The sequence below is a fragment of the Peromyscus maniculatus genome, chromosome 5, assembly GCF_049852395.1.
Source record: "Peromyscus maniculatus bairdii isolate BWxNUB_F1_BW_parent chromosome 5, HU_Pman_BW_mat_3.1, whole genome shotgun sequence".
Classification (NCBI taxonomy): domain Eukaryota; kingdom Metazoa; phylum Chordata; class Mammalia; order Rodentia; family Cricetidae; genus Peromyscus; species Peromyscus maniculatus.
In genome coordinates this window covers 10786333-10810340 of record NC_134856.1, presented here as the reverse complement: position 1 = coordinate 10810340, position 24008 = coordinate 10786333, and the positions used below count along the sequence as shown (strand labels likewise).

The 24008-nt window shown below is 48.0% G+C and overlaps 1 protein-coding gene across 3 annotated transcripts; it reads left to right on the top strand.

The window, feature by feature from the left end:
* The first annotated feature begins 11314 nt into the window (after positions 1–11314).
* On the top strand, positions 11315–22788 carry Herpud1 (homocysteine inducible ER protein with ubiquitin like domain 1). Of its 3 annotated transcripts, none has more exons than XM_006985218.4 (8): positions 11315–12049; positions 15392–15469; positions 15560–15631; positions 16866–16996; positions 18483–18605; positions 19434–19784; positions 21228–21333; positions 22040–22788. In XM_006985218.4, exons 1-8 carry the CDS (start codon positions 11585–11587, stop codon positions 22202–22204), a joined length of 1491 nt encoding a protein of 496 aa, XP_006985280.4. In that variant the 5' UTR covers positions 11315–11584; the 3' UTR covers positions 22205–22788. The 3 variants fall into 3 exon arrangements, with proteins under 3 accessions (XP_006985280.4, XP_006985279.4, XP_076427797.1); XM_006985217.4 differs by having other exon boundaries at positions 11433–12049; positions 15557–15631; XM_076571682.1 differs by lacking the exon at positions 22040–22788 and having other exon boundaries at positions 11475–12049; positions 15557–15631; positions 19434–19827.
* Positions 22789–24008: the final 1220 nt, after the last annotated feature.

The following is a 24008-nucleotide window of genomic DNA, read 5'->3' as shown; positions in this document are numbered from 1 at the left end:
AGACTAGAGGGTCACACCTCCGGTGACCCTGCTTCCTCTCACTAGGACCCACCTCCTGAAGGATGCACCACCCATAAGAGCACAGGAGGCCATGACCAAGATTTTTGTACATGGCCTTTGAGGGACATTTACGACCCAAACCATAACAGCAAGGTATAGAGGAAGGGGAGCCAAGCCTATTCACAAAGAATCAGATCCAGGGTTAAATCCTAAGGACCAGGTAGCTAGCATGGGCCTGAGAAGAAAAAAACCTGCCCTGACCAGACCAGCAGTGAAAGATGGAGAATCAGGCAGAGGCCTTTGCGTGGGCTGGGATGACTGCAGCCCGGAGTTAAGAGCGAGAGTCGAGCAAGCAGAAGTAGACCCAGGGAGCGTTCTGAAAGGTTGTGCCATTTTAACAAGGATGGTGTTTAAGCCATGTCTGTGCTCTCTAGTCTTTGCTGAATGCTGGGTCTAGTGTGAAACTGATTTCAGGAAGGTAGGGTCTCTTCCTTGTTTGTGCATGCACCACACATGCTAAGTGTGTGTCCTGTCACTGGGCTCCAGCCCCAGCTGGAAATGGGATCTCAATGGGGTAGAGGTGGGTCAGGGGAAAGGGAACCAATGGCAAACTTCTATTCGGGGTACAGAAAAGACGGCACTGGAAAAGACTCACGGTATTGCAAACAGCTTTTGTTCCTGTCTCTCTAAAGTAAAATGCTGACGGCAATCGAATATTTAGACAAGGGATGGATGGGAGGTTGTGATAGCGTGAACTTCTGTGGTCACCTGGGGTTGGCGTTCAGCTGTGACCCTTCCCTGGGTACTGGCTGGAAGGAAGGCCGTGTCCACATGATCCTTACGTGTCCCAGAGCCACACTTAGGCAGCCAGGGAGAACCATAAACCTGGACCTGGACATTCCTGCAGCCTGAGTTGGGCCAGCGGCTACTCGGAGGGACAGACAGTCTGATCAGACAGACTTCCTGCTACACCCCACCCTCCACGGTCGAGTCTCCGGGGGAATCCATAAGCATTTGCTATGAGGCAGCTATTATTTTATTTGTCTTAGGTTGGGAACTCACATCCAAGAGAACAGTCCGAGGAGTTTTGTTTTATTTTTCCACTGGGTTTCATCACCTTTAAAAAGAAGTTCTGGATGGGTGAGGCACTCATTCCCAAATCCGCTCCCTGGTAACCACTAATCTGCTCTCTGTCTCTGTGGATCTGCCTGTTCTGAATATTTCATATAAACAGACACAGCATGGGCCTTTTTGTGTCTTGCCTCTTTCTCTTTCTTACTCCTCTGTTTCCCAGGGTCACCCACATCACAGCATACATTCACTTTACTCCTGATGATGGCTGGTTAGCGTTGCCTTGTGTGAACCAATCACACTTTACCCATTCATGGGTTGGGAAATATACAAATTGTTTCTACTTTGAGAGCTGTTGGAAATCATGCTGTAATGAATATTCAAAGGCAAATTTCTTTTTTCTTTTCTTTCCTTTTTTTTTTTTTTTTTTTTTTTTGTGGATGTAAACCTAAAAGTGAAATTGCTAGGTCAGATGGCAATGTTATGTTTGACTTAAAGGGAACACTGGGTACCTTTTAAAACAATGTGAGGGTGGAGGGTTCTTGGGGGGTAGCATGTGTGTATTCATTTATGTGTAGGTGTTTGTGTGTGTTTAGGCCAGAGGCCAACTTCAGAATCATCCCTCAGGAGCTGCACACCCTGTTTTTTGAGGCAAGCTCTCTTGCTGGGGTCTAGGGCTCTCCAATCAGGCCATGCTGGCTGACCAGGGAGTCCCAAGGAGCTGCCTGTGTGCGCTCCCCGCCCCCCATGACTAGCTTTAGGGATGCTGGGGGTGGAAGGCAGGTTTTCAGGCTTGCCTGAGCTACCTCCCGGCGCAAAGGTGGCGTTTAATACTTACTTAATGTTTTTTTCAGTACTGGGGTTCCAACCCCGGAGCCTTGCACATCCTAAGGCAATTACTACTGCTGAGCTACACCCTCAGCTCCTAGGGTGAGGTTTAAAGTGCACTAACAGACAGGCCCTGTGCTAGGCTAGCGTAACTTGTCCTCCTGTGTCAATCTTAACTGGCTCCACCCCTTAGCTGGGAGCTCCCCCATATACTTAATGGTTTCCAAAAACCAATTCAATGAAAGTTTTCTTTAGTTTATAAAAGGTATAAAACAGTCACTTTTAAGAGATGAGCAGCACTGCCATGAGATGACAGGGACATGGGTGTCACAAGTCCTCTGAGGTTGAGATTGTCCCCCTTAAAAAATGACTCTATTGTTATTGTTGTTGTTGTTGTTATTATTGTTATTATTATTATTATTATTATTATTATTATTAGTGTGTGTGCGTGTGTGTGTGTGTGTGTGTGTGTGTGTGTGTGTGTGTGTAGGAGTTCAGAAGAGTCAGATCTTTGGAGCTAGAGGAACAGGCATTTGTGAGCTGCCTCATGTGGGTCCTGGGATCTGAACTCCAGTTCTCATGATAAAGCAGCAAGTGCCTTAACCATCAAGCCACCCTTCCTCTCTCTCAAGAGGAACAGTTGCTTAGCACTGGCCACAGTTGGGGGGGGGAAGCGGATCTGACTCCAGGGCAGCTTCTGGTAAGACAAGAAAGCCTCCCTGGCTGAGCGTGGGCAGGCGGGCTGCAGAAAGACAGATTTCCAGAGCAGGGAACTCGACACCCTCTTTCTGGGCTACAAAGATGGCTTTTGCATATGGCTCTGCTGACCTCAGAAACGACCATAAAAGGCAAAGCTCTTGTGTTTGGATTGTTTAGGGGATTTTTAGAAGCCAAATAAAAATAAGAGTTCCAAAAATGAAATGCAGAAGTTGAACCAGGCCTGTGACACCAGATGGTTTGAAATACAACACGCGCATGCTCAGCCGTTTTCTTCCAGCTCTGGTTTTGTGAAGATCTCTTCTCGGTCTCCGACCTGACTGTGAGTGGGACAGCCCTAGGTTCCTCAGTGCTCTCCATGTATATTTAGAGTATAAACCAGAACTAGATCTCAGAACAGAGAGAACATCATCATCACAGAGCCCCACGGTCGAATTCTAACAGGTCACAGCCCTTTCATTTGCATAGATACCATAAAAAAAAATAGATTTCTCCTCTATTTCTCCTCCTCTAAAGCTCTCTGCCTTCCTTTCCTTGATCCACTTGAACTGCCATCTCTGAGGGGCGCAAAGGAATACAGACAGTATGATTTCATTTGTACATGACCGACTGGAGTAGCCAGAAACCAACCGAAAATGGCTGAGGGGAGGAGTGCAGGAACCAGGAGGTTGGCTGGAAAGGGACACCGAGAGTTTGGATGTGATCGGAATGTTCTGTGTTATGAGGGCAGTATGGGTTACCTAGGCAAATCTACTTGCCGCGACATATGTCGATCACACCTCAGACCCAGTTTAAAAGAGCTTCTAGTGTTCTCAGTGCTTCGGTGTGCCTAGCGGCAGGGTGGAAATGGTAATACCATACTCTCTGAGGCAGTTTTGGGAGAGTGCATGGTGAGGTCATGGGTGGTCCCTGAGGCTGTGGAGCCTTGTGCCTGGCAGCTGTTACCTTTACAGTCTCTATGCAAATGGCAGCCTTCAACTGTCAAGCCCTTGTTCCTCCTGCCTCAGCTTTGCAGCCACTCCCACCGCCACCCCCACCCCCACCCCCACCCCCGCCTGCCCCATGGTGTTAATCCACCTTATTGTAGATCTGTATATCTTCTTACATTGACAAGTAGGGGCATCCAAACCTCAAGTCTGTCCCCCAAACTCCCCACGGCTCACACTTCCTAGAAAGACTAAAATCTTTGCTGAGCCGGTCCCAAGACATCTTTCCATTCCTGTTCTCACTGATGTTAACATGACTGTTATTATTAGTATCTAAAAACAAACCCTGTGCTCATCTCAATTGACCAGTAGGGCCTTTGAATGTCTGTACAGGTGAGCATATCAGGCCCTACCTGACAGGTCTGAGATGCTTCACAAACACTTGCCCTTTAGGGGGGCAGTGCACAGGGTCACATTTTGTAGCCCAGGCTGACCTAGACTTAAGATCATCCTGTGTTCAGTGTGCCACTGTACCTCACTCATCTGTCCTTGGTAAAGTATGCACACTTTTTAAATTGAAGTTGCATATAAATGAAGAAAATCCACAATTTGTTTAAAGAAAATGTATTTGTTCCTCTACAGCCGCAGCAGGGAAGTGGAATAAGTCTGCAAAGCAGATGTCTCTGAAGGGATCTCAAATCACATCCTTCCTAACGCAGGCTTGTCGTTACGACCTTACTCTCAGATTTTCCAAGTCCAGCACAAATGCTTCCGTTCTGTTTTGGCCTTCATGGCTGCCTCCTGCTCAGGCAGGCTTTCCTTTCTAGGCTCAGGCTTGTTAAAGACGCACGTGTTTCCCTTACTAACTACATAGGTCCCTCCCGCCACTGCCAGGACAACCATTAAATAACTGGCCTTCATCCAGCTCCTGGTTTTTGCAGCATCAAGCACCTCAGAAGAGATTGTCTCCAGGATTTCTTCCTCCTTTTTGAAGCACCTTGACCATGACAGTATTTTCTTGAGGTCCATGGGTTTGTGCAACAGCACTCTGTGTCTAAGAGTGGGTAGGAGCTTTGGGACTTTCCAGGGCTTGGTGCAAAATCCACTGATCCTCTTCAAGTCAGTGTTCCTGGTAAACCTTAGAGATGTGGAAGCATTTCTTTCAATGTCCAGTCGCCAGGTGCAGGCCGAGGAGGCTCCCGTGGCCTCCTGCTCTGAGGCACAGCAGCCCTCCATGGCCACGGGGCTAGCTTTCAATTAAAATACACATATCTTAAACACACAATTTGATTTTTTTTATTTGTTTGCAGTGCTAAGGAATGGCATCAGGTAAATGCTCCACCACTGAGCCACACCCCCCAGCCCCAAATTGATCAGTTTTGACAAACTTATATGCCAGTGTATGCCGAATTCTAATCAAGGCAGAACATATGTTCTCCCCTAGACATGTCCCTGGCGCCTTGCAGTATGCTGGCAGAATCACGGCGCAGGCTCCGTGGAGAAATACCACGACGATCTTCAGTGCTTGCTGACCTCACTTGTACACACACTCTGCCACGGTCAATCTCCAGCTACCAATGTGGAATCTCTGTGGGCAGAGAGACCCACAGTGAGTCTTTGCACACCAGGACAACTGAGACCATACTGTGGCCCACCCAAGTCCACCTCTGCTGTCCCATTCCTTCCCCAGGCAGCTACCATTTCCTGTCACCCAGCGTTGTGACACCCATCTTCTGAATGGAATGAGGTAGCATACATGGGCACCCTAAGTTATCCATCGGTACCCGTGGGGAATTTGTTCCAGGGACCTCTGTACTGAAATGTGTAGATGTCCAAGTCCTTTACACAAACTGACAAGCACCGGCACAGGACCTGCGCACATCCTCCTGAGCGGCAGCCGTCTCTAGAATAGTTAACAATGTGAGGTCACAGCATTGGTTTAGGGAATGATGACAAAAATGTTCTGTACAGTTCAGTACAGACACAAGATATTTTGGTTTTGTTTTTATTTTAGAAACATTTTGGTATTATTTTGTAGCCAAATTGGCCTTGGATGTGTGATCTTCTTCCTTCAGCTTCTCAAATGCTGGAATTACAGGAGTGTCTGGCTCCAGACACAACTTTTTTCTTTTCTTTTCTTTCTTTCTTTCTTTTTTTTTTTTTTTTTTTTTTTTTTTTTTGGTTTTGCAAGACAGGGTTTCTCTGTGTAGCTTTGTGCCTTTCCTGGAACTCGCTTTGGAGACCAGGCTGGCCTTGAACTCACAGAGATCTGCCTGGCTCTGCCTCCCAAGTGCTGGGATTAAAGGTGTGCACCACCACCGCCCGGCCAGACACAACTTTTTAAAGAGGTGTTTTTTGCTGGTCACTCCTGGTCCCTCTGTCCAGTGACCTGCTGTCCCCACACTAAGACAGACCAGTCCCGACTGGCTGGTGCTTGGGCCATCTCTGGTTGCCCCAGTGTCAAAGTGTCTCGCCACGAAAAGGATAGTTTGGCAGCTCCGGCTGGAGGCTTCCTATGTACCTGCAGCTTGAAACAGCCCTGTCTTCAGAACGCTCAGCATGACACTCCGCTGACTGGGGTGTCTTCAAGTACAAGTCCCCAGATCCCAGGAAGGCTGCTCATTTTGGTAGTCACATCTTTCAGAGGTTTCTCAAATCACTTTTTGTGAACCAGTGAATATTCAGGAGAACTAAATTTGACGCCTGTACAACAGCTTTCCTATAACATATGCGGCATGAAATACAATCTTCTGTCAGTCCTTAGCCTCTCGGAATGTTCATGGATTTCTGGTTCACTAGATTTAACTATTTTATTACACTGGTGTAGCATACAAAACAACGTAGCATGCAAAAAGGCATAGAAAGGTTTTTGCTGAAGTTGGTTGGATTCATGAATGCAACATTCATAAAATCTAAGGGCTGACCGGATGCATTGTGTCTGATTCATTCATTCAACACAGTTGCAAGATTTGCTCATGTTGCTGATGTTGTCTGTCATCCATTCCTTTTTGTTACTGAGTAATATTACATTTATAAAAATATCATAATTTATGTGGCTTCTTGGAACCCAGCGCTGCAAAACAAACTGTCAAAACATTCTTGGGCAAGTTTCAACATAGACATTAAGTTTTTCTTTCCCCTGGGTCAGTTCCTGCTACTATCATGGCTAGGTCTGAGGAGTGTGTGTGTGAGAGAGAGAGAGAGGAGGGTGAGAGAGAGAGAGAGAGAGAGAGAGAGAGAGAGAGAGAGAGACTTGATAAGAAAACTGCTAGGTCAAATTCCACAGGGCAGTACTATTTTGTACTTTTGCTAGCTGCAGATGAGGCCCGTCTGCTCCACATCCCTCGAAGGATCTCCATGTCTTGGTCCACTATTAACAAATGCATCACAGTCAGATCAATTTATAATGAACAGAAGTTTCTTGGCTCACAGTTCTCAGAGCTAGCAAGTCCAATATCAAGGTGACAGTATAGCCTGAAGTTTTCCTGTCCTGCTGGGTCCCACAGTCGTTGGATCCCAAGTAAACACACAGAGGCTTCTATTACTTACAAACTGTTTGGTCCATAGCTCAGGCTCCTTGCTAGCTAGGTCTTTCATCTTGAATTAACCCATTCCTATTAATCTGTGTATGCCACATGGCCACGGTGTTACCAATCTGCTGGCATGTTGCTCCTTGGGTGGCGGGCTGGCGTCCACTCTGACTCCACCCTTCTTCATCTCTGTCTTCAGTTTGAATGTACTGCCTAACCTTATTCTGCCTCGCCATTGGCCAAACAGCTTTATTTATCAACCAATGAGTGTGGTGATATTTCATTTGTGCTTTAACAAATAAACTTATCTGGGGATCAGAGGACAGAGCCAGCCACTAAATTAGACATAGAAGTCAGGCAGTGGTGGCTCACACCTTGAATCTCAGCACTTGAGATATCATGTCTTTGCTTGGGAAGGACACATGCCTTTAATCCCAGGAAGTAATATGGCAGGACACAGAAAGGTATATAAGGTGTGAGGAAACAGGAACTCACGCTCTGGAGGCTGAGGAGTTGGCAAGGCGAGATTGGTTGTGGCTTGTTCTGTTTCTCTGATCTTTCAGCATTCACCCCTATATCTGGCTCCAGGTTTTTTATTAATAAGACTGTTTAGCAATTCGTGTTACAAATGAGAGCAACACATATTCACAGCATCCAGAAAGACCAACCCACAGCACGATGGTGTCTGGCTAGAGTCTTCTCTCGGTATCATAACCTGGAAGAAAGCCTCACGTGATATAAGAGGAGAGAGAACGGTGGGAGCGTGGGCATGGGACGGTGGGAGCGTGGGCATGGGACGGTGGGAGCATGGGCATGGGACAGTGGGAGCATGGGCATGGGACGGTGGGAGCATGGGCATGGAACAGTGGGAGCCCACCACTCCTGTGACCATTGCATCGGCCAGTTCTTCACATCACAGCATAACCAGCTCTTAAAGGCCCCACCTCTCAATATTCTCCAATGGCAATTAAGTTTCAAGACGAGTGTGGAGGAGGCAAACTTTCGGATCCTGCCACTTCGCTTTGAAAAGGAGTCCATTGGGTGACTTTGGTTTCAGAGCCTGTGGGCTGGAGTCGCTGCTGGTCTCCAAATGTTGATGGCTATTATTTATTGAGCACTCACTAAATGTCTGGCTCTGTCTTGAGAGCTTTAATAATGCCATCCTGCCCGAGCCTCACAATAATGCCATAAAATATTAATACATTATATTGTAACAATTAAGATTAATATAGCTAAGAAAAACTAGGTACAGAGAGGTTAGGTGACTTTAGGTCATACACTTAAGAGGTGTCAAAGGCTGGGGTTGAAGACAGGCAGTTTGGCTCATTTGCTTAACCACAGACACACACACACACACACACACACACACACACACACACACACACAAATTCTATATACAAAGTTCACTGGTCCTATTGTTAATCATTAATGTTATCATCATCATTTCCATTCAGATACCCTCTTCCTTCTCTCTCCTGCCCTCATCTCAGTGGAATCATACCCCCTCCAAAAATGAGCTGGGGGCTGGAGATGGCTCCGTGGGGGCAGCATTTGTCCCTCAAACACAGGGACCTGAGTGTGAATCCTTAGAATGCACACAGAGCCAGATGCTGTAGCTAGAATCTGTGACCCCAGTGCTCCTGTGGAGGCGGGAAAGTGGAGACAGAAGAATCTCTAGAAGCTCACCTGCCAGCTAGCCTGGCATATGCATCAGAAAAAAAAAAAAAACCACCAAAAAAACCAAGAGGCGCTGTCTCAAAGGAGGTGGAAGTCAAGGACCACCATCCAAGGTTGGGCTCTGGCCTCCACTGAAGTGCCATGGCATGCACATGTCCACGTTCACACACATGAGTTCACTGTCGAGAGAGAGCATACACACACACACACACACACACACACACACACACACACACACACACAGATAATAATGGTATTATAGTAATACCATTAAACTTGTAAACCCTAAGAAGCCAAGGCTCAAGGGTCACAAGTTCAAGACCATCCTGAGCTACATGGCAAGTCCCTGCATCCAAAACAAAAAGTATGAGTCTTTTGCATTCTCTTTTGTGTTTCTGTTACCACTGTCCCACGGCTGCTGCCCCTTAGATATGTAAGGCCAGGAAGAGCAGGGTCACATTATGTTTATCTTTCTATCCTTGGCAATTTATTGAGCTAAACTCAGTGTTTTTCTAAACACGCTGTAAGCAGAATCACCAATGTCCTTCGGTGGGGCTACTTCATAGGGAGATAATTCAAGACAGAAACAAACTGGATGTGTTTTTCTCCTTAGAGTGAGGATGTGAAGTAAAAATCACGGATATCCCCGTCCCCACAAACACACACTACTGAGAATCAAACCAAGAACCTCATGCATGTTAGGCAAGCATGTTACTACCATGAAATGGCATCCCAAGCCCACCCTTTCCTTGTGTAATATGGAGTGGAAATGGACAAGCTGTCGTCGTAGGGACCTTGAGGTTTGTCCCTGAAGACAAGAGCCTTCCTTTGCCAATGAGGCCCTTTATCTCTTGCCGGGCTGGCTGTCTCCCCAAGGCACCCGCTTGTCTTCTTTGCTCTGACCCCACTCCTATTTCCTAGCTAGCAAGCCTACCACCTCATAATCAGTTACGTTTTCCCATCCAGAAGAGGTAGGAAAAGCTCCATAATTTGTGGGGCTCAGTGCAGAATAAAAATATAATTCTTAGCCGGGCGGTGGTGGTGCACGCCTTTAATCCCAGCACTCGGGAGGCAGAGGCAGGCGGATCTCTGTGAGTTCGAGGCCAGCCTGGACTACCAAGTGAGTCCCAGGAAAGGCGCAAAGCTACACAGAGAAACCCTGTCTTGAAAAACCAAATAATAATAATAATAATAATAATAATAATAATAATAATAATTCTAATGAAGAACTCTATGAGGGCAGGCCTGGAGAGATGGTGCAGAGACTAAGATCACTTCTTCAAGCTGGGTGGTGGGGGATTAACATTGCACCACCACTGGCCTCAGTGATCTCTCTCTCTCTCTCTCTCTTTCTCTCTCTCTCTCTCTCTCTCTCTCTTTTCTCCTCCTTCTCCTCCTTCTCCTCTTCCTTCTTTTTCAAGACAAGGTTTCACTGTGTTGTGTAGCCTGGCTGTACTGGATCTCACTCTGTAGACCAGGCTGGCCTCCAAGCAGCAGAGATCTGCCTGCCTCTGCCTCCTGAGTACTGGGATTAATGTTGCACCAGCACACCTGGCCTCAATGATCCTTCTTAACACAAAAACGGAGAAGGAAAGCGTCTAGTGTTCTGTGGCATGTTCCTGGTGGATCCCTGGCAGATGCCTCGCTGTGGTGAGATACAGTGCATCCTCCAGAGAGATGCTGTGGTCTCAGTCCTAGGAATGTGATGACATGTAGGACTACATACAGTCTTTGTGGAAGATAGTTGTTAAGATGAGGTCATTCACAACAATATGACTGGTATCCTTATAAAAGGGGGAAAATTGGACCCATATATGCATGAAGATGATACAGATACATCCACACACGTGTGAATGCCATGTGAATAGAAAGGTCGAAGTTGGAACAATGCACCCGGAAGCCAAGAAATGCCAAGGACAGCTGGCAAACCTGCAGACATTCCGAGTGGCGCAAACAGATTCTCTCCCCAAAAGAAGCAATACTGCCCTACACTCTGGTCTCAGACTTCCAGCCTCTTCCGCTGCAAAAGAAATTTCGGTTTCTTGAGCCCCCAGTTTACGGCATTTCCTTCTGGTTATGTTGCAGACTCACATCACCATCCCTAAATAGGCTCCTCCTGAACTCTGCAAGCCCCGGACAGGGCTGAAAGCCCAGGTGTCCCAACAGGATTGGGACAAAGATGGGATCAGGGTATGCCAGTTCTGTTTTTCAAGTTTGGAGGGAACAGCGGAGCGCTGATAACACTAGAGGCCCCTGGTCAGGTTTCAGGAATCTGATATCACTGCTGTCCTCGTCTCAACCCCAATTTAAAAACAGCAGATGTTGTTAGTCTATCAATGATGCTGCTTTCCACTGTCTCCTAGAGTGCTTGTCAATCATTAGGCAGAAGCCCCACACTTGGTGCCGTTCATAATTGAGGGGCAAGTTGCACACTTGGTGCAATGTTAAAAGCCCAGAGGTGCAGGCAAATTGGCAGGTGCCTGAACCTTCCATCCTCTCAGCTCAGGGCGGCACGGGTCTGCTTTCTCTTGGCCTCTAAAGGAGCCAGCTCAGCCAGGCTAGTCCGGGAGGAAAGGCGTCCCTGGCTACCAGGCTGCGCAGCTACCGGGGGAAATGCAAGAGGACGCGTGCCCAGCGCCTGGGGTCAGAAAGGGAGGAGGGCCGCTTTGTGAGGAAACAATTTGCAGAGCCGGCTAAGGTGGGAGTCAGGCGGGCCGCCCGGGCTCAGGCACCGCAGGCACCCCGCGCTAGCACCCCTGAACAGGACCAGCGCCCCGGAGCGCACCCCGACATGGCCGCCGAAACCGGGCTCCCGCGCCGCAGCCGGGACTCGGGATGACGCAACGGCGGCGGGTTGCATCAGCCCGCACCCTCGCGCTCAGCCCGCCCCATCGCCGCCCTGCCCCGGGCGCTGATTGGGCCACGTTGGGCACTGACCTCCGTCTCAGCCAATGGGCGGCAGCCACAGAGAGCGCAGTCTGTGGCGCCCTGGCGCGGGGCGCCCATAAAAGGTACCCGAGACGGGGGCGCGCGTCCCAAAGACGCCAAGTGTCGTTGTGGAGTCTCGGACGGCCGCGTCGCCGCCCGCTCGGCATCCTTGAGCGCAGCCGAGCCGCCAACGCCGCAGACATGGAGCCCGAGCCGCAGCCCGAGCCGCAGCCTGAGCCGCAGCCCGAGCAGGTCACGCTGCTGGTGAAGAGCCCCAACCAGCGCCACCGCGACTTGGAGCTGAGCGGCGACCGCAGCTGGAGTGTGAGCCACCTAAAGGCCCACCTGAGCCGAGTCTACCCCGAGCGCCCGGTGAGTGGGGGGTCCCGGGGTGCCACACCCGGCTGGGCTGCCTGGACTCAACTGTCACGCATTGCAAGGCACGGGTCCCCTAACTGCCCGACTGTCCCTGGTGCCCCTCTGCTTGCCCCAGCGTTTGTCATCTCTTCTGGGCCTCCACCCCTCCGCGCCTGCCTCCTGCTAGCTGCTTGTCACTTCGCTTCCCTGTTTCTTCTTACTCCCGAGGCTGTCACACATCAGCCCCACGTCCCTGTACTCCTTCCTCGTCCTCCCAGGTGGCATACAGCCTTCGCCGAGGCAGGGAAACAGTAATTTGACCTTGGATAAGTCATTTCCCCATCTAAACCTTAGTGGGAAACACCCCCCCCCCCAAAAAAAAAAAACAACTAGGTGATTAGGTGTTCCCAATTCGGCTTGCATCCAGTGGGTAGAAATAATAAATGTGGATGCTGCCAAACGAGGCTTCTGGGTGCAGCGAGGACGGAAGAGTGATTGTGCCAGCTTGGGCCAGTGGCTGGAGGGCGGGGGTGCGTGCCCAGTCACCAACTTCTGAAGGTCCTACGCCCAGAAGCTAGACGTAGTTCTTCCCCGGCCACCTTCCGTTGGCTGTCCCCTCCCTGTCCGTCGCTCGGCGCTGCAGAGGCATTACTTAGCCCGGGGAGGAGCCCCCTTAACTTTCTAGCAAAGGGTGATTGAGAAAGGAAGCCGCAGCTGGAGTCGCCCTGAGTCTGGCTGGACGACTTCCGTGGGTCAGTTAGGAGTCTTTCTTTTTTAGTTGACACATCTGTCAACAGTTCCCTTAGCCCCGCCCACCCCTCCCGGTCCCTGCCACGTGACGGAGGCTGTGCTGGACCTTCCTGTATTTACTTTGTACTCTGAGGTTATGTAAGTGTCCACGAGTGCAGTTCTGGATCAAACGGGAGAGGGCAATGGGGTGGCTACAGATGGGGACAGCGAGCAGCTGCCTGCGAGCTCCAACCGGCAGCGCAGCGGCGCGTGGGTTTCGGTTTGTTTTGGTTCCGCATTGTCGGCAATGTAGACCAGACTTTTCCCTTCTGAGTCGTTAGGAACTTTCTTCCAATCCAGTGCCCTCTGGAACGTCTGGGCGGTCTGTAGTATCTCCATGACCGTTTCCATGAAACCAGTTGTCCTTGTTGGCAGTTAGGCACACGAATGATGCTCGTGTGATCTCTGGTTGCATCATTTGTAGAAGGCTGTGTTTTGAGGCCTGTTTTCCTCAGGCAAGGAACATTGGGCCTCTTGGATTTGAAGACGTAAGATGGCAAATACAGGTCTCCTGGGTATACAAACCTGTGCCTTAAAAATGACTGGGAATGGGTGCAGTGGTGCACTTCGGTAACCCAGTACTGCAAAGACCAACCCAGGAGGGTCATGTCCTCCTGGACTATATGTAGTGAGAGCCTCTCTCAGAAATTAAGGAAGAAAGCATGCTCATATTTTTCTGTAGTAGTACCTGCCATCGGGTGAGAACCCTGCCTTTATAATAGTTACTTGCTTAACATTTAATTTTCAAATTGGCCTTGAGGACAGAGTGTCAATTTGAGCCTTTAAAGGAGAAAAGCAATTTAAATCCACAGGCAACTGTGTTTTTGTTTGTTTGTTTGTTTTTGTTTTTTCCCAGCACTTGCTGGTGGTTGACTTCACATTTAGAATAGTATTTTGCAAATTGATGTAGATAGCATTTACCAGCAAAGCCAGTCAGAACAACAGTGAATACAACATCCAATATGGTATTTGTTTTAGGTATAGGGTCAAAAAGTCCTTATGGAGCCGGGCAGTGGTGGCGCACGCCTTTAATCCCAGCACTCGGGAGGCAGAGCCAGGTGGATCTCTGTGAGTTCGAGGCCAGCCTGGACTACCAAGTGAGTCCCAGGAAAGGCGCAAAGCTACACAGAGAAACCCTGTCTCGAAAAACCAAAAAAAAAAAAAAAAAAAAGTCCTTATGGATGTGGATAAGTAGATGCAGGTTTTGTTGTCATTTGGGTTTTGAGGCCAGACTTCTTAGCCCAGGCTAGCCTGAGCTTGTTATGTATCTGAGGCTGGCCTCATCTTGAGCTTTCTGCCTCTAGCTCTCAAGTACTGGGCTTGTAGGCATATGCCACCAGGCCTAGGTGGGCGCAGTTTTTCTGGTCTTTTGGGGGGCAGCATTTGGAGATGGGATCTCTCTAGCAGAAGCTCGTCTGCAGCTCGTTCATATCCCGTCTGGCCTTGAACCACTGCCTAAGCTAACTTCATGCTGGGATTCTAGAGCTGGCTGTTTGGTGTCCTCTGTCTCGGGTTGTTTGGAAAGGACGGTTTCATGCTGAGTTTTGCTTCATGGGTTATTCTGGTAGGCAGCTGGGAACCTGTGGGGTGCTATCCTGGAGTCCATTTCTTCTAAGTACATACTTTTAAAAATATGGTTTAAGCCAGGCGGTGGTGGCACACACCTTTTGTTTGTTTTTGTTTTTGGTTTTTCGAGACAGGGTTTCTCTGCGTAGTTTTGCGCCTTTCCTGGAGCTCACTTGGTAGCCCAGGCTGGCCTCGAACTCACAGCGATCCGCCTGGCTCTGCCTCCCGAGTGCTGGGATTAAAGGCGTGCGCCACCACCGCCCGGCAAAAGATTTATTTATTTATTATGCATACAGTGTTCTGTGTGTCAGATCTCATTACAGATGGTTGTGAGCCACCTTGCGGTTGCTGGGAATTGAACTCAGGACCTCTGGAAGAGCAGCCAGTGCTCTTAACCGCTGAGCCATCTCTCCAGCGGCACACACCTTTAAATCTCCCCACTTGGGCGGCAGAGCCAGGTGGATCTCTGTGAGTTCAAGGCCAGCCTGGTCTACAGAGCGAGATCCAGGACAGGCACCAAAACTACATAGAGAAACCTGTCTCAAAAAACAAACAAAAAAAATGGTTTAAGAGAAATTTAAAAATAGACTTTAGAAATGAGAATTCTATAAAAGTGTGTGGACTCCGTGTGTTTAAAATTGCTATTATGGAGGAGAACATCGGTTGGAATCTTGATCCTAGCAGCAGGTCACATCAGGTGCTATGGGCAAATACTGACCAAGAGTTTTCTCTGGGGCCAAACCAGGTTTTAAAGTTTGTTGCTGCCGAGACCCTAAATACAGTTTGTGTTTTTAGTAGCAGGAAGCAGTTTCCTTCTGAGTAAGAAGTAAGGTGTGTGACCCCAGTCTAGGGGGTCATTTGTATATATATTTAAGATTAAAGTCAATCACTTTCTAAGTAAAAGTTTTGTACGTGAGAACTTAAAAGAAAAGTCTTGGGCGGTGCTGGGGCAAACACTTGGGATCTGTGCTCATCTGTGCTTTTCCTTCTGTTTTTGGTCAGCGCCCGGAGGACCAGAGGTTAATATATTCTGGGAAGATGCTGCTGGATCACCAGTGTCTCCGAGACTTGCTTCCAAAGGTACTTTGTGGCACTTAGAATCTTTGGGGTGTTGTCAGACGCTCGCAGGCTGAGTCCAGGTCCTGAGGTATCTCTTTTTATACTCAGCAGGAAAAGCGACACGTTCTGCACCTCGTGTGCAATGTGAAGAACCCCTCAAAAACGCCAGAAGCCAGCACAAAGGTATGTTGCCCTCTTACAATAAACCTATTTGTGTCTCAGATACTCAAAAGAAGGAGAAGGGAAGCTGGTGAAGCTTAGGAGAGATTTTATAGTGTGCCCTGCCCCGTCACGCCAGGACGTAGAGGCTGGGTTCTCAGTGCGGCGAAGGTTGGTGTCGTGGTAGCACACTGCAGAATGCCTGCCGTGTGCAAAGACGAAGTCGCGCCTCTGAGTCGAGGTCACTGTCCAGAATGCAGCACCAGAATGGCCCCTGAAAGTGGTGTTTACAGAAACGAATACATTTCTCTAAGGAATACTTTTGTTTGCTTTTGTTTTTTTGAGACAGGGCTTCTCTGTGTAGCCCTGGCTGACCTGGATCTCACTCTGTAGACCAGGCTGACCTGGAACTCACAGAGATCTACCTGCCTTTGCCTCCTAAGTACTGGGATTAAAGGCAGGCACCCCACTGCCAGACTGGAAACATTACTTTTTATAAAGAGTAAAGAAGTAAATATATTTCCTGTAGAAATTTCTGCCATGGTTATTTGGGTAGAAAAAGGCCATACTCTTCATTATATGATCTCTAAAGACTTTCATTTGACAATTAAACTCATCTGTTTTTCCACTCCACAATGTTTGCTTAAGTATACACCAAAATATGCTAGTGTGGCAATGGACTTAAATTTGTATTTCCTGCATCATCTGAGTATCACATAGGAAATCCTCTTCCGTTTACATTGCTGCCTAGTTGTGTGTGTCATCTTGTTGGTCACATTTAATTTCTAGACTTTATGGTTTAGCACCATACATTTTAACATCAGCGGGAAGCTTTCTCACTAATGATAGTTGCATTTGGAAGGTGAGACTGCAGTAGTTATTCTTGGGGAAGCAAAAATGTGGATAATCTTCTTTAGTTTTTATTCGTGTGTGTGTGTGTGTGTGTGTGTGTGTGTGTGTGTGTGTGTGTCTAGATATTAGATACTGGTATCTACATAGAGAGTTTTTGCTCAGTTTTGCTTGAACCCAGGGCCTCATGTGTGCAAAACAAGATCTCTACCACTGAGCTACATTCCTCAGCCCTAGTATCTGAACAAATTTAGATTTCTTTTTTAAATAACATTGTACTGAGTTTTGTCAAGTTGAGGGGTGAGGATAAGCATACCAGCCACTTGTAGCAAGACCGTTCTTTTGGCTTGATTGCAGACCGTTGCATCAGGCCCGCCCTTCGTCCTGACGTTTGTGTTACTTAACTTAGGGTGCTGAATCCACAGAGCAGCTGACTAACGCTAATCAGGCACAGCGTCCTGGGGATTCCTCGAGTGATGGTTTAAGGCAACGGGAAGTTCTTCGGAACCTTTCTCCCTCCGGATGGGAGAACATCTCAAGGTGAGTGTTCATGAAGAACACGGTTGTGCTTCATTTGTGTCAGTTTAAGGAGGTGTGTTTACATAGGTACAGTCAGAGCTCCAGGATTACATAAGGGCTTCATGTTAAAGACCTCATGGGTTTATGCTTCTTAATGTTAGTCTCTCAGTATAGATTTTTAAAAGTAGCTGCATGAGATGAAAACGCAAGCCTTTTAGCCCCGAGATGGGTATGCTTCCCAGTGGTTGCTGCCTGCCCGCAGCCCTGTTCTGTGGCTTCTTAAGTTACACCCCTCAAAGGACAGAATTTGTGCCAAGATTAAAAGATAAAGGTGAAGCAAAGTTTAAAAATTAAATGAAGTGGGGCTGTGGTGGCGCACACCTTTAATCCCAGCACTCAGGAGGCAGAGCCAGTCGGATCTCTGTGAGTTCGAGGCCAGCCTAGTCTACAGATCCAGGACAGGCACCAAAACTACACAGAGAAATCCTGTCTCAAAAAAAAAAAAAATTAAATGAAAATACACACGGTGTTTTATTTTTTTCTCTTGGAGAATTTACTTTCCTGGATAAATACTTTTTTGAGGTACATTGTTAGATTTAGGGTAAGAGGGGAGTACTGATAGGCTAAACGCCAGGTCAGGAACATTCTGGCTCTAAGCAAGATGGTTTATTCTTCTAGATGTTCTGGTTTGGGACAGAAACATTTATCTCTACGCAATTTTTATTTTATCAGTTTTTTATGAGGTTTCTTGACTCCTGCCCTACAGGGAGTGTAACAGGAGTGTGGGGCTTCTTCCCTTCTCGCGTCCTTTTCTGTCCTGTCTTAGTTATAGAAGAAGTGCACAGCCCTAAGCCTCTCATGCGCTTGCTTTGGCCGAGGGAAGGCTGTTGCCTGCCCGAAGAAGCGAGTCTGGCACTGCCCAAACCGTGTCCAGGTCTGATCCTCTAGCTCACGAGCTTGTGCGAGTCCCTCATTTTCTGAGCTGCACATGAGCTTTCTGTAATTAGGGTGGAACCCCTCTAAGGTTGTTGGGTAGCCATCAAGCTGCGTGGGATACCAGGTGACCAGTAAGCACGCAGGGAGGGTGTCACCTGCGCTTGCTGGCTGCCACAGTGTAGATCCTGACCTGGGGTCCGGGAGGACGAGAGGTTTTTTCAGGAAGGGCTTGGGGATGTAGCTTGGGTACACCCCTCTAAAGCATGATCAGTGGATGAGACTTGTGAGGAAAAGCATCAGCCTGTCTGCACAGCTGTGCAGAAAGCGTTTAGCATCTCCCTACTGAGATGAGGAGAACCAGGGCCGACAGGGCTCTTGTTCCCATGGGATCTGATGAGCCACGGTGGGAAGCTGTCATCAAGCCACTGTGCTCCAGGGACAGGGTGCATCATGCAGTTGACATGGTGAAGCCTGTCCGGTCTCTTTGACTTTAATTGCTGATTATATCTTAGTATTAAGCGCTTCATCCCCAACCGACTCAAAATGTGCTTTTGTTTGACTCTGCATACAGGCCTGAAGCTGTCCAGCAGGCATTCCAAGGCCTCGGGCCTGGCTTCTCTGGCTATACAACCTATGGGTGGCTGCAGCTCTCCTGGTTCCAGCAGATCTATGCAAGACAGTACTATATGCAATAGTAAGTCCCACTGTGCTGGGTGTGGCCACGGCTCCTGGGCTGGGAGAGAAATCCCAACTGTGCTCTAAGTGCAGAAGGGAGAGAGGGCTGGGCTTGTCTGTCCCCAGAGTCCTGTTCTTTGTGGTTCTTGGTGTAGTAGAGTGGAAACAAGAGCTTCCTGGTTTGTGTATTGCTGCAGAATTAGTTCCAGATAAGCTCTTCTCAGACATTCTGAAGACCAACTTTATTTATTTATTTATTTATTTATTTATTTATTTATTTATTTATTTATTTATTTATTTTTGTTTTTTGAGACAGGGTTTCTCTGCGTAGCTTTGCGCCTTTCCTGGAGCTCACTTGGTAGCCCAGGCTGGCCTCGAACTCACAGAGATCCGCCTGGCTCTGCCTCCCGAGTGCTGGGATTAAAGGCGTGCGCCACCACCGCCCGGCTGTCCAACTTTATTTTATAGACATGGTGCTGGATACTTTTAGTTCTTCACTTTAATCCCAGCATCCGGGATGCAGAGGCAGGTAGATTTCTGAGTTCGAGGCCACCCTGGTCTGCATAACAAGTTCCAGGCCAGCCAGAGATCAGAGACACATAATGAGTTTCAAAACCCACCCCCTCTTCCGAGAGCGAGTGAGGGCGCGCGCGCACGCACACACACACACACACACCCTACACACGCACACACAACTTACAGAAGATTCTTCTCTAAAATGAAGACAAACTAGGTGTATACATTCCTAGTCATAATTGTTAACAGTGCAAGACCCCATGGGCTGAGAGAGCCCTGTCCTTCCGAGGCCTCGCCTGCAGCAGTGACGCTTCTGTTGTTTTTATTTTAGCTTAGCTGCCACTGCGGCATCAGGAGCTTTTGTCCCAACACCAAGTGCACAAGAAATACCTGTGGTCTCGACACCGGCACCAGCCCCTATTCACAACCAGTTTCCAGCCGAAAACCAGCCAGCCAATCAGAACGCAGCTGCTCAAGTGGTTGTTAATCCTGGAGCCAATCAGAACTTGCGGATGAATGCCCAAGGTGGCCCTCTTGTGGAAGAAGACGATGAGATAAACAGAGACTGGCTGGACTGGACCTACTCAGCAGCGACCTTTTCTGTGTTCCTCAGCATCCTCTACTTCTACTCCTCCCTGAGCAGATTCCTCATGGTCATGGGCGCCACCATTGTCATGTACCTGTAAGCAGAAGGCTCTCTTTTCCTTTGCTGATGTCATGTACCTGTGAGCAGATGGCCCTCTCTTTTCCTTTACTGAAAATGACACTGTGTGGTGACCTAAGCACAGATATCTTGTTTCAGTCTGTGGTCCTTGAAGGAGGTGTACTGAAATTCTATCATTCTGGCACTTCCAATACAAGGAGTCCACAGTCAGTCAGAATGCCGAGGTCCTGGGTTAGTGCAAGACGAATATTTTCATCTTCCAGATAAGTGAATAAATGGCCTTTTAGGCTGGTGGGCTTGTGAAGCTCACACAGAGCCACAGTGCAGCACGAGAGAGGTTGTGTTTGTCTCCAGGAGGACAGAGTGGTTTTTATCAGGCTGCGGCTGCCTTGCCGCACGAAGCTCAGATGGTGACTGTTGTCCCAGCCGTGAGGGGCCAGTGACCCTTTACACAGCCGCTGTTTGCTTCAGCTGTTTGTGCGCTGGGGCCGTAGTGCCAGCTGGAGAGGATTCTGTATCTTCTCAGGGGACGTTTGGCAGCATCTGGAGGATGTCACAGCTAGAGGCCTGGTCTGTGGTTGAGGAAATGGCATCAGGGGATGCTTCTAAGTTCCTGGCAGTGTACAGGAGAGTTCACACTGAGGACCCAGCCCACGAGAGCTTGGCCTACAGGGATAGGCCTCTGGTTAGAATGGAAGGGGGAAGTTTGGCTTTACAGCAAAAACGGGTTTTTAGTTTAGGTTTTAAAAATGTAAGAAGCACAACCATTCCTAATATTTTGTCTTGAAAGTTCAATTTTACTAGATTTTCCAACTAGAGCCTTTTATCAAATATCTATATAGTCTGTAGAATCAAATATCTATGTGATCAAACTTAGGTTATTATTACACTATGTATATGTATATAATTGCAGTTTTATGTATGAATGTATTTCCTACTTCTGTCAAGTTCGGTTTGTTTTTATTTCTGTGGTGCTGGGGTAAGGACCCTGGGCCGCCTCCATCCAGGCCAACAAGCATACTTTGTCTAACATACAGTCACAGCTTGTTCCTTTTTTCTTTTTTAAATTTTGAGACAGGGTCTCGCTGAGTTGACCAGACTGACATTGAACTTGCTCTGTAGCTAAGGCAGGCTTTGAACTTTGAATCCTCCTCCTGTATCCTCCCAGGGAGCTGGGATTATAGAATTACCAGGCTTATGCCACTGCATGCTGGCTCTGTTGAGGTTTTCGAGTGCCAGGTTTAGTTCATATCAGAAAGCACTTATTAACACATACTGCATGCTAGATGTTTATTGCCGGTGAGTAAAACACAACTCCTGCCTTTGAGGACCGGGGGCCTGACAACATCCAGGAGACTGATAAACTGGCTGCACAGGTGGCATCGGGGCTTCTGCTCCTTAGACTCTTGTGTGGGTCCCACGTGGCCTAATAGAAGTGTGTCTGTTTGTGCTTCCTTAAAGGCATCACGTTGGGTGGTTTCCATTCAGACAGCGGCCAGTTCAGAACTTCCCTGATGATGGTCCTCCTCAGGAAGCTGCAAACCAGGACCCCAACAATAACCTCCAGGTACAGGCCTCCCTGCCCTGCCACACGCGCTCCAGTCCTCAGCCTTCAGCCTTTCAGACTCGTGGCTTGCCATTTTTAAGGCTAAGTGTTTCATGGTTTAAAAAAAAAAAATTATTCTTATAGCAGCTATTTTTAAGGCTTTGACTATTCTATATGGGCATATGGCAATTGGAATTTTTGCATATGTAATGTTGGGGAGGTTGGCCCACATTTTGAGAATAAGAGCTACATAACAGTGCATTTAATTATGGAAAGTGCCGATGGATAGTCATTCTAATTGACTAGGCACATTACCACATCTCAGAATAGATTTCCTGAAAAATAACACGTAGAAACAGAATCTTCATAAAGCATGTTAATGCATAACCCTAAAGGATATACTTTATAACAAAAATTGCCTCCATAGTTGCCTCTGGCGACACTGAGCTGCCTTGGTTGGTTTTTTAGCTCAGGGCACTGCCCAAATCTGAGGGCTGGTTAGTGTGTGGCCAAGTCAATTACTATTTGATAGTAGCTGAAGGTCAGGGTACTTCAGTTCCTCTGACACTGGCCAAGAGGAATGTTGGGAACTGTGGAAGGCCAGCTGCGGATGTGCTGTGGATGCTGAAAGGTGCCTCCTGCAGCCAAGGACTCATCCCCTCACCTGTCCCCAGGGTAGGTGTCCTCTAGACCCTAATCATCTTTCTCATTGTGCTTTTGTCTTTAGGAAGGCACGGATCCTGAAACGGAAGACCCCAACCGCCTTCCCCCAGATCGTAACGTGCTGGACCCTGAGCAGACCAGCCCTTCGTTTATGAGCACAGCATGGCTAGTCTTCAAGACTTTCTTTGCCTCTCTTCTTCCAGAAGGCCCGCCAGCTATAGCAAACTGATGGCACTTGTGCTGTCTCTGGAGGCTTGGACAGCTCGGACTGGATCATCTGCTCCAGCTCATTGTCCTCACCTGGTGTGACTCAGCAGAGTCACTGAAAACCCACAGGATGGTGATGTGCTTTTGTGCCGAGCAGAAGCACAAACTAAGACATGAAGCCGTGGTACAAACTGAACAGGGCCCCTCATGTCTTTATTCTGAAGAGCTTTAATGTATACTGTATGTAGTTTCATAGCCACTGTAAGCAGAAGGCCCAGGGTCGCATGTTCCCCAGATGTGTGTGCATGTGTGCTGTACATGGAAGTCATAGACGTGTGTGCATGTGTGCTCTACATGGAAGTCATAGATGCAGAAGTGGTTCTGCTGGTTCGATTTGATTCCTGTTGGAATGTTCAAATTACACTAAGTGTACTACTTTATATAATCAGTGAATTGCTAGACATGTTAGCAGGACTTTTCTAGGAGAGACTTATGTATAATTGCTTTTTAAAATGCAGTGCTTTACTTTAAACCGAGGGTGACTTGGCAGAGGTGAAGCCTTTGCTGGGTTTTCTGTTCAATAAAGTTTTGCTATGAATGACTGTGGCAGAGACTCCCATTGTCCTGGCCGTTTGCTGTGTCCTTTGTCACCGGAGAATCAGGAGTTCAGCTGCTGTTCCTAAGTAACCTGAATACTGCTTTTCCTGAAGGCCTGTTTGTACCAGAAGGGATGAGACAGTGAGGCTGCAGAGGCTCTTGTTAACTAGGGCTGTGCCTGGGTGTGTCCCATTTCCTGCCTAAGTGTCAGGGGATTATGGAGGAACCCACCAAGGTTACCCCCAAATTCAAGGCCAGTGGCATTAAGTGATGGGCCTGATTATTTCTTCCTCTGAGAAACTTCAATTTCAATTGAGAAAGGAAAAGATGAGCCTAGAGCTGCTCATTCACCAACCCAGGTTCCTCAGGAGTGGCTTGGGAGCTGTATGTCCCCCTGAAAACAGTCCTGACGTAGTCTGTGTAGCTATAGTCGGAGGCTGCCAGAAACCAAGGCCAGAGTCTCCTCTTGGAAGCGCATGGCTCACAATGCGTGGTGTTCTCTGGATGTGAAAGAGATGGGGTTATAATGGCGGGGGTGCCCAGGGGGCTAAGCTGGGGTTTGATGGTTTACCTGAGCCCACTGAGCAGATTTGGAGTCAGTGCTCTGGCCAAAGGGTCAGGAAGGGCTCTAGCATGGGCACAGAGGTGGTGGTTACCAAATGAAACAGAAATGCTGGGGCTGCCTCAGTATATACAGAGGAAGGGACCCAAGCCTTAGGGAAACTGCAGTGTTGGAGAGGAAGTGGTATGTGTGTATTGATAGGGTCCCATGCCCGTGGTCCTCACCTCTGAGAAATTCCCCTCTTTCTCAGTCTGCACCTAAGGCCTCATGCAAATTCCCTATATTGGCTGACAGAGGAAGAGACCACAGGCCTGTTTCTTTCTTTTTTTTTTTTAAGATTTATTTATTTATTTATTTATTTATTTATTTATTTATTTATTTATTTATTTATTTTATTATGTATGCAGTGTTCTTCTTGCATGTGTCCTTGCAGGCCAGAAGAGGGCACCAGATCTCATTACAGATGGTTGTGAGCCACCATGTGGTTGCTGGGAATGGAACCCAGTTCCTCTGAAAGAACAGCCAGTGCTCTTAACAACTGAGCCATCTCTCCAGCCCCACCTGTTTCAATGACAGTTCTGCATGAGATGTAGGCAGCACCTGGAAAAGGACGGCTTGTAGCTTTCTGGGACATCCAAAGGGCAGTGGCATAGGGAACTGTCCCCTG

What these genes read in the sequence shown, in the direction of transcription:
- Herpud1 (XM_006985217.4), top strand. Translation starts at nt 11,585, where the DNA reads ATGACGCAACGGCGGCGGGTTGCATCAGCCCGCACCCTCGCGCTCAGC. An exon ending in GAGTCTACCCCGAGCGCCCG is followed by an intron (nt 12,050 to 15,391) that starts GTGAGTGGGGGG and finishes GTTTTTGGTCAG; the next exon opens with CGCCCGGAGGACCAGAGGTT. An exon ending in TCCGAGACTTGCTTCCAAAG is followed by an intron (nt 15,470 to 15,556) that starts GTACTTTGTGGC and finishes TTTTATACTCAG; the next exon opens with CAGGAAAAGCGACACGTTCT.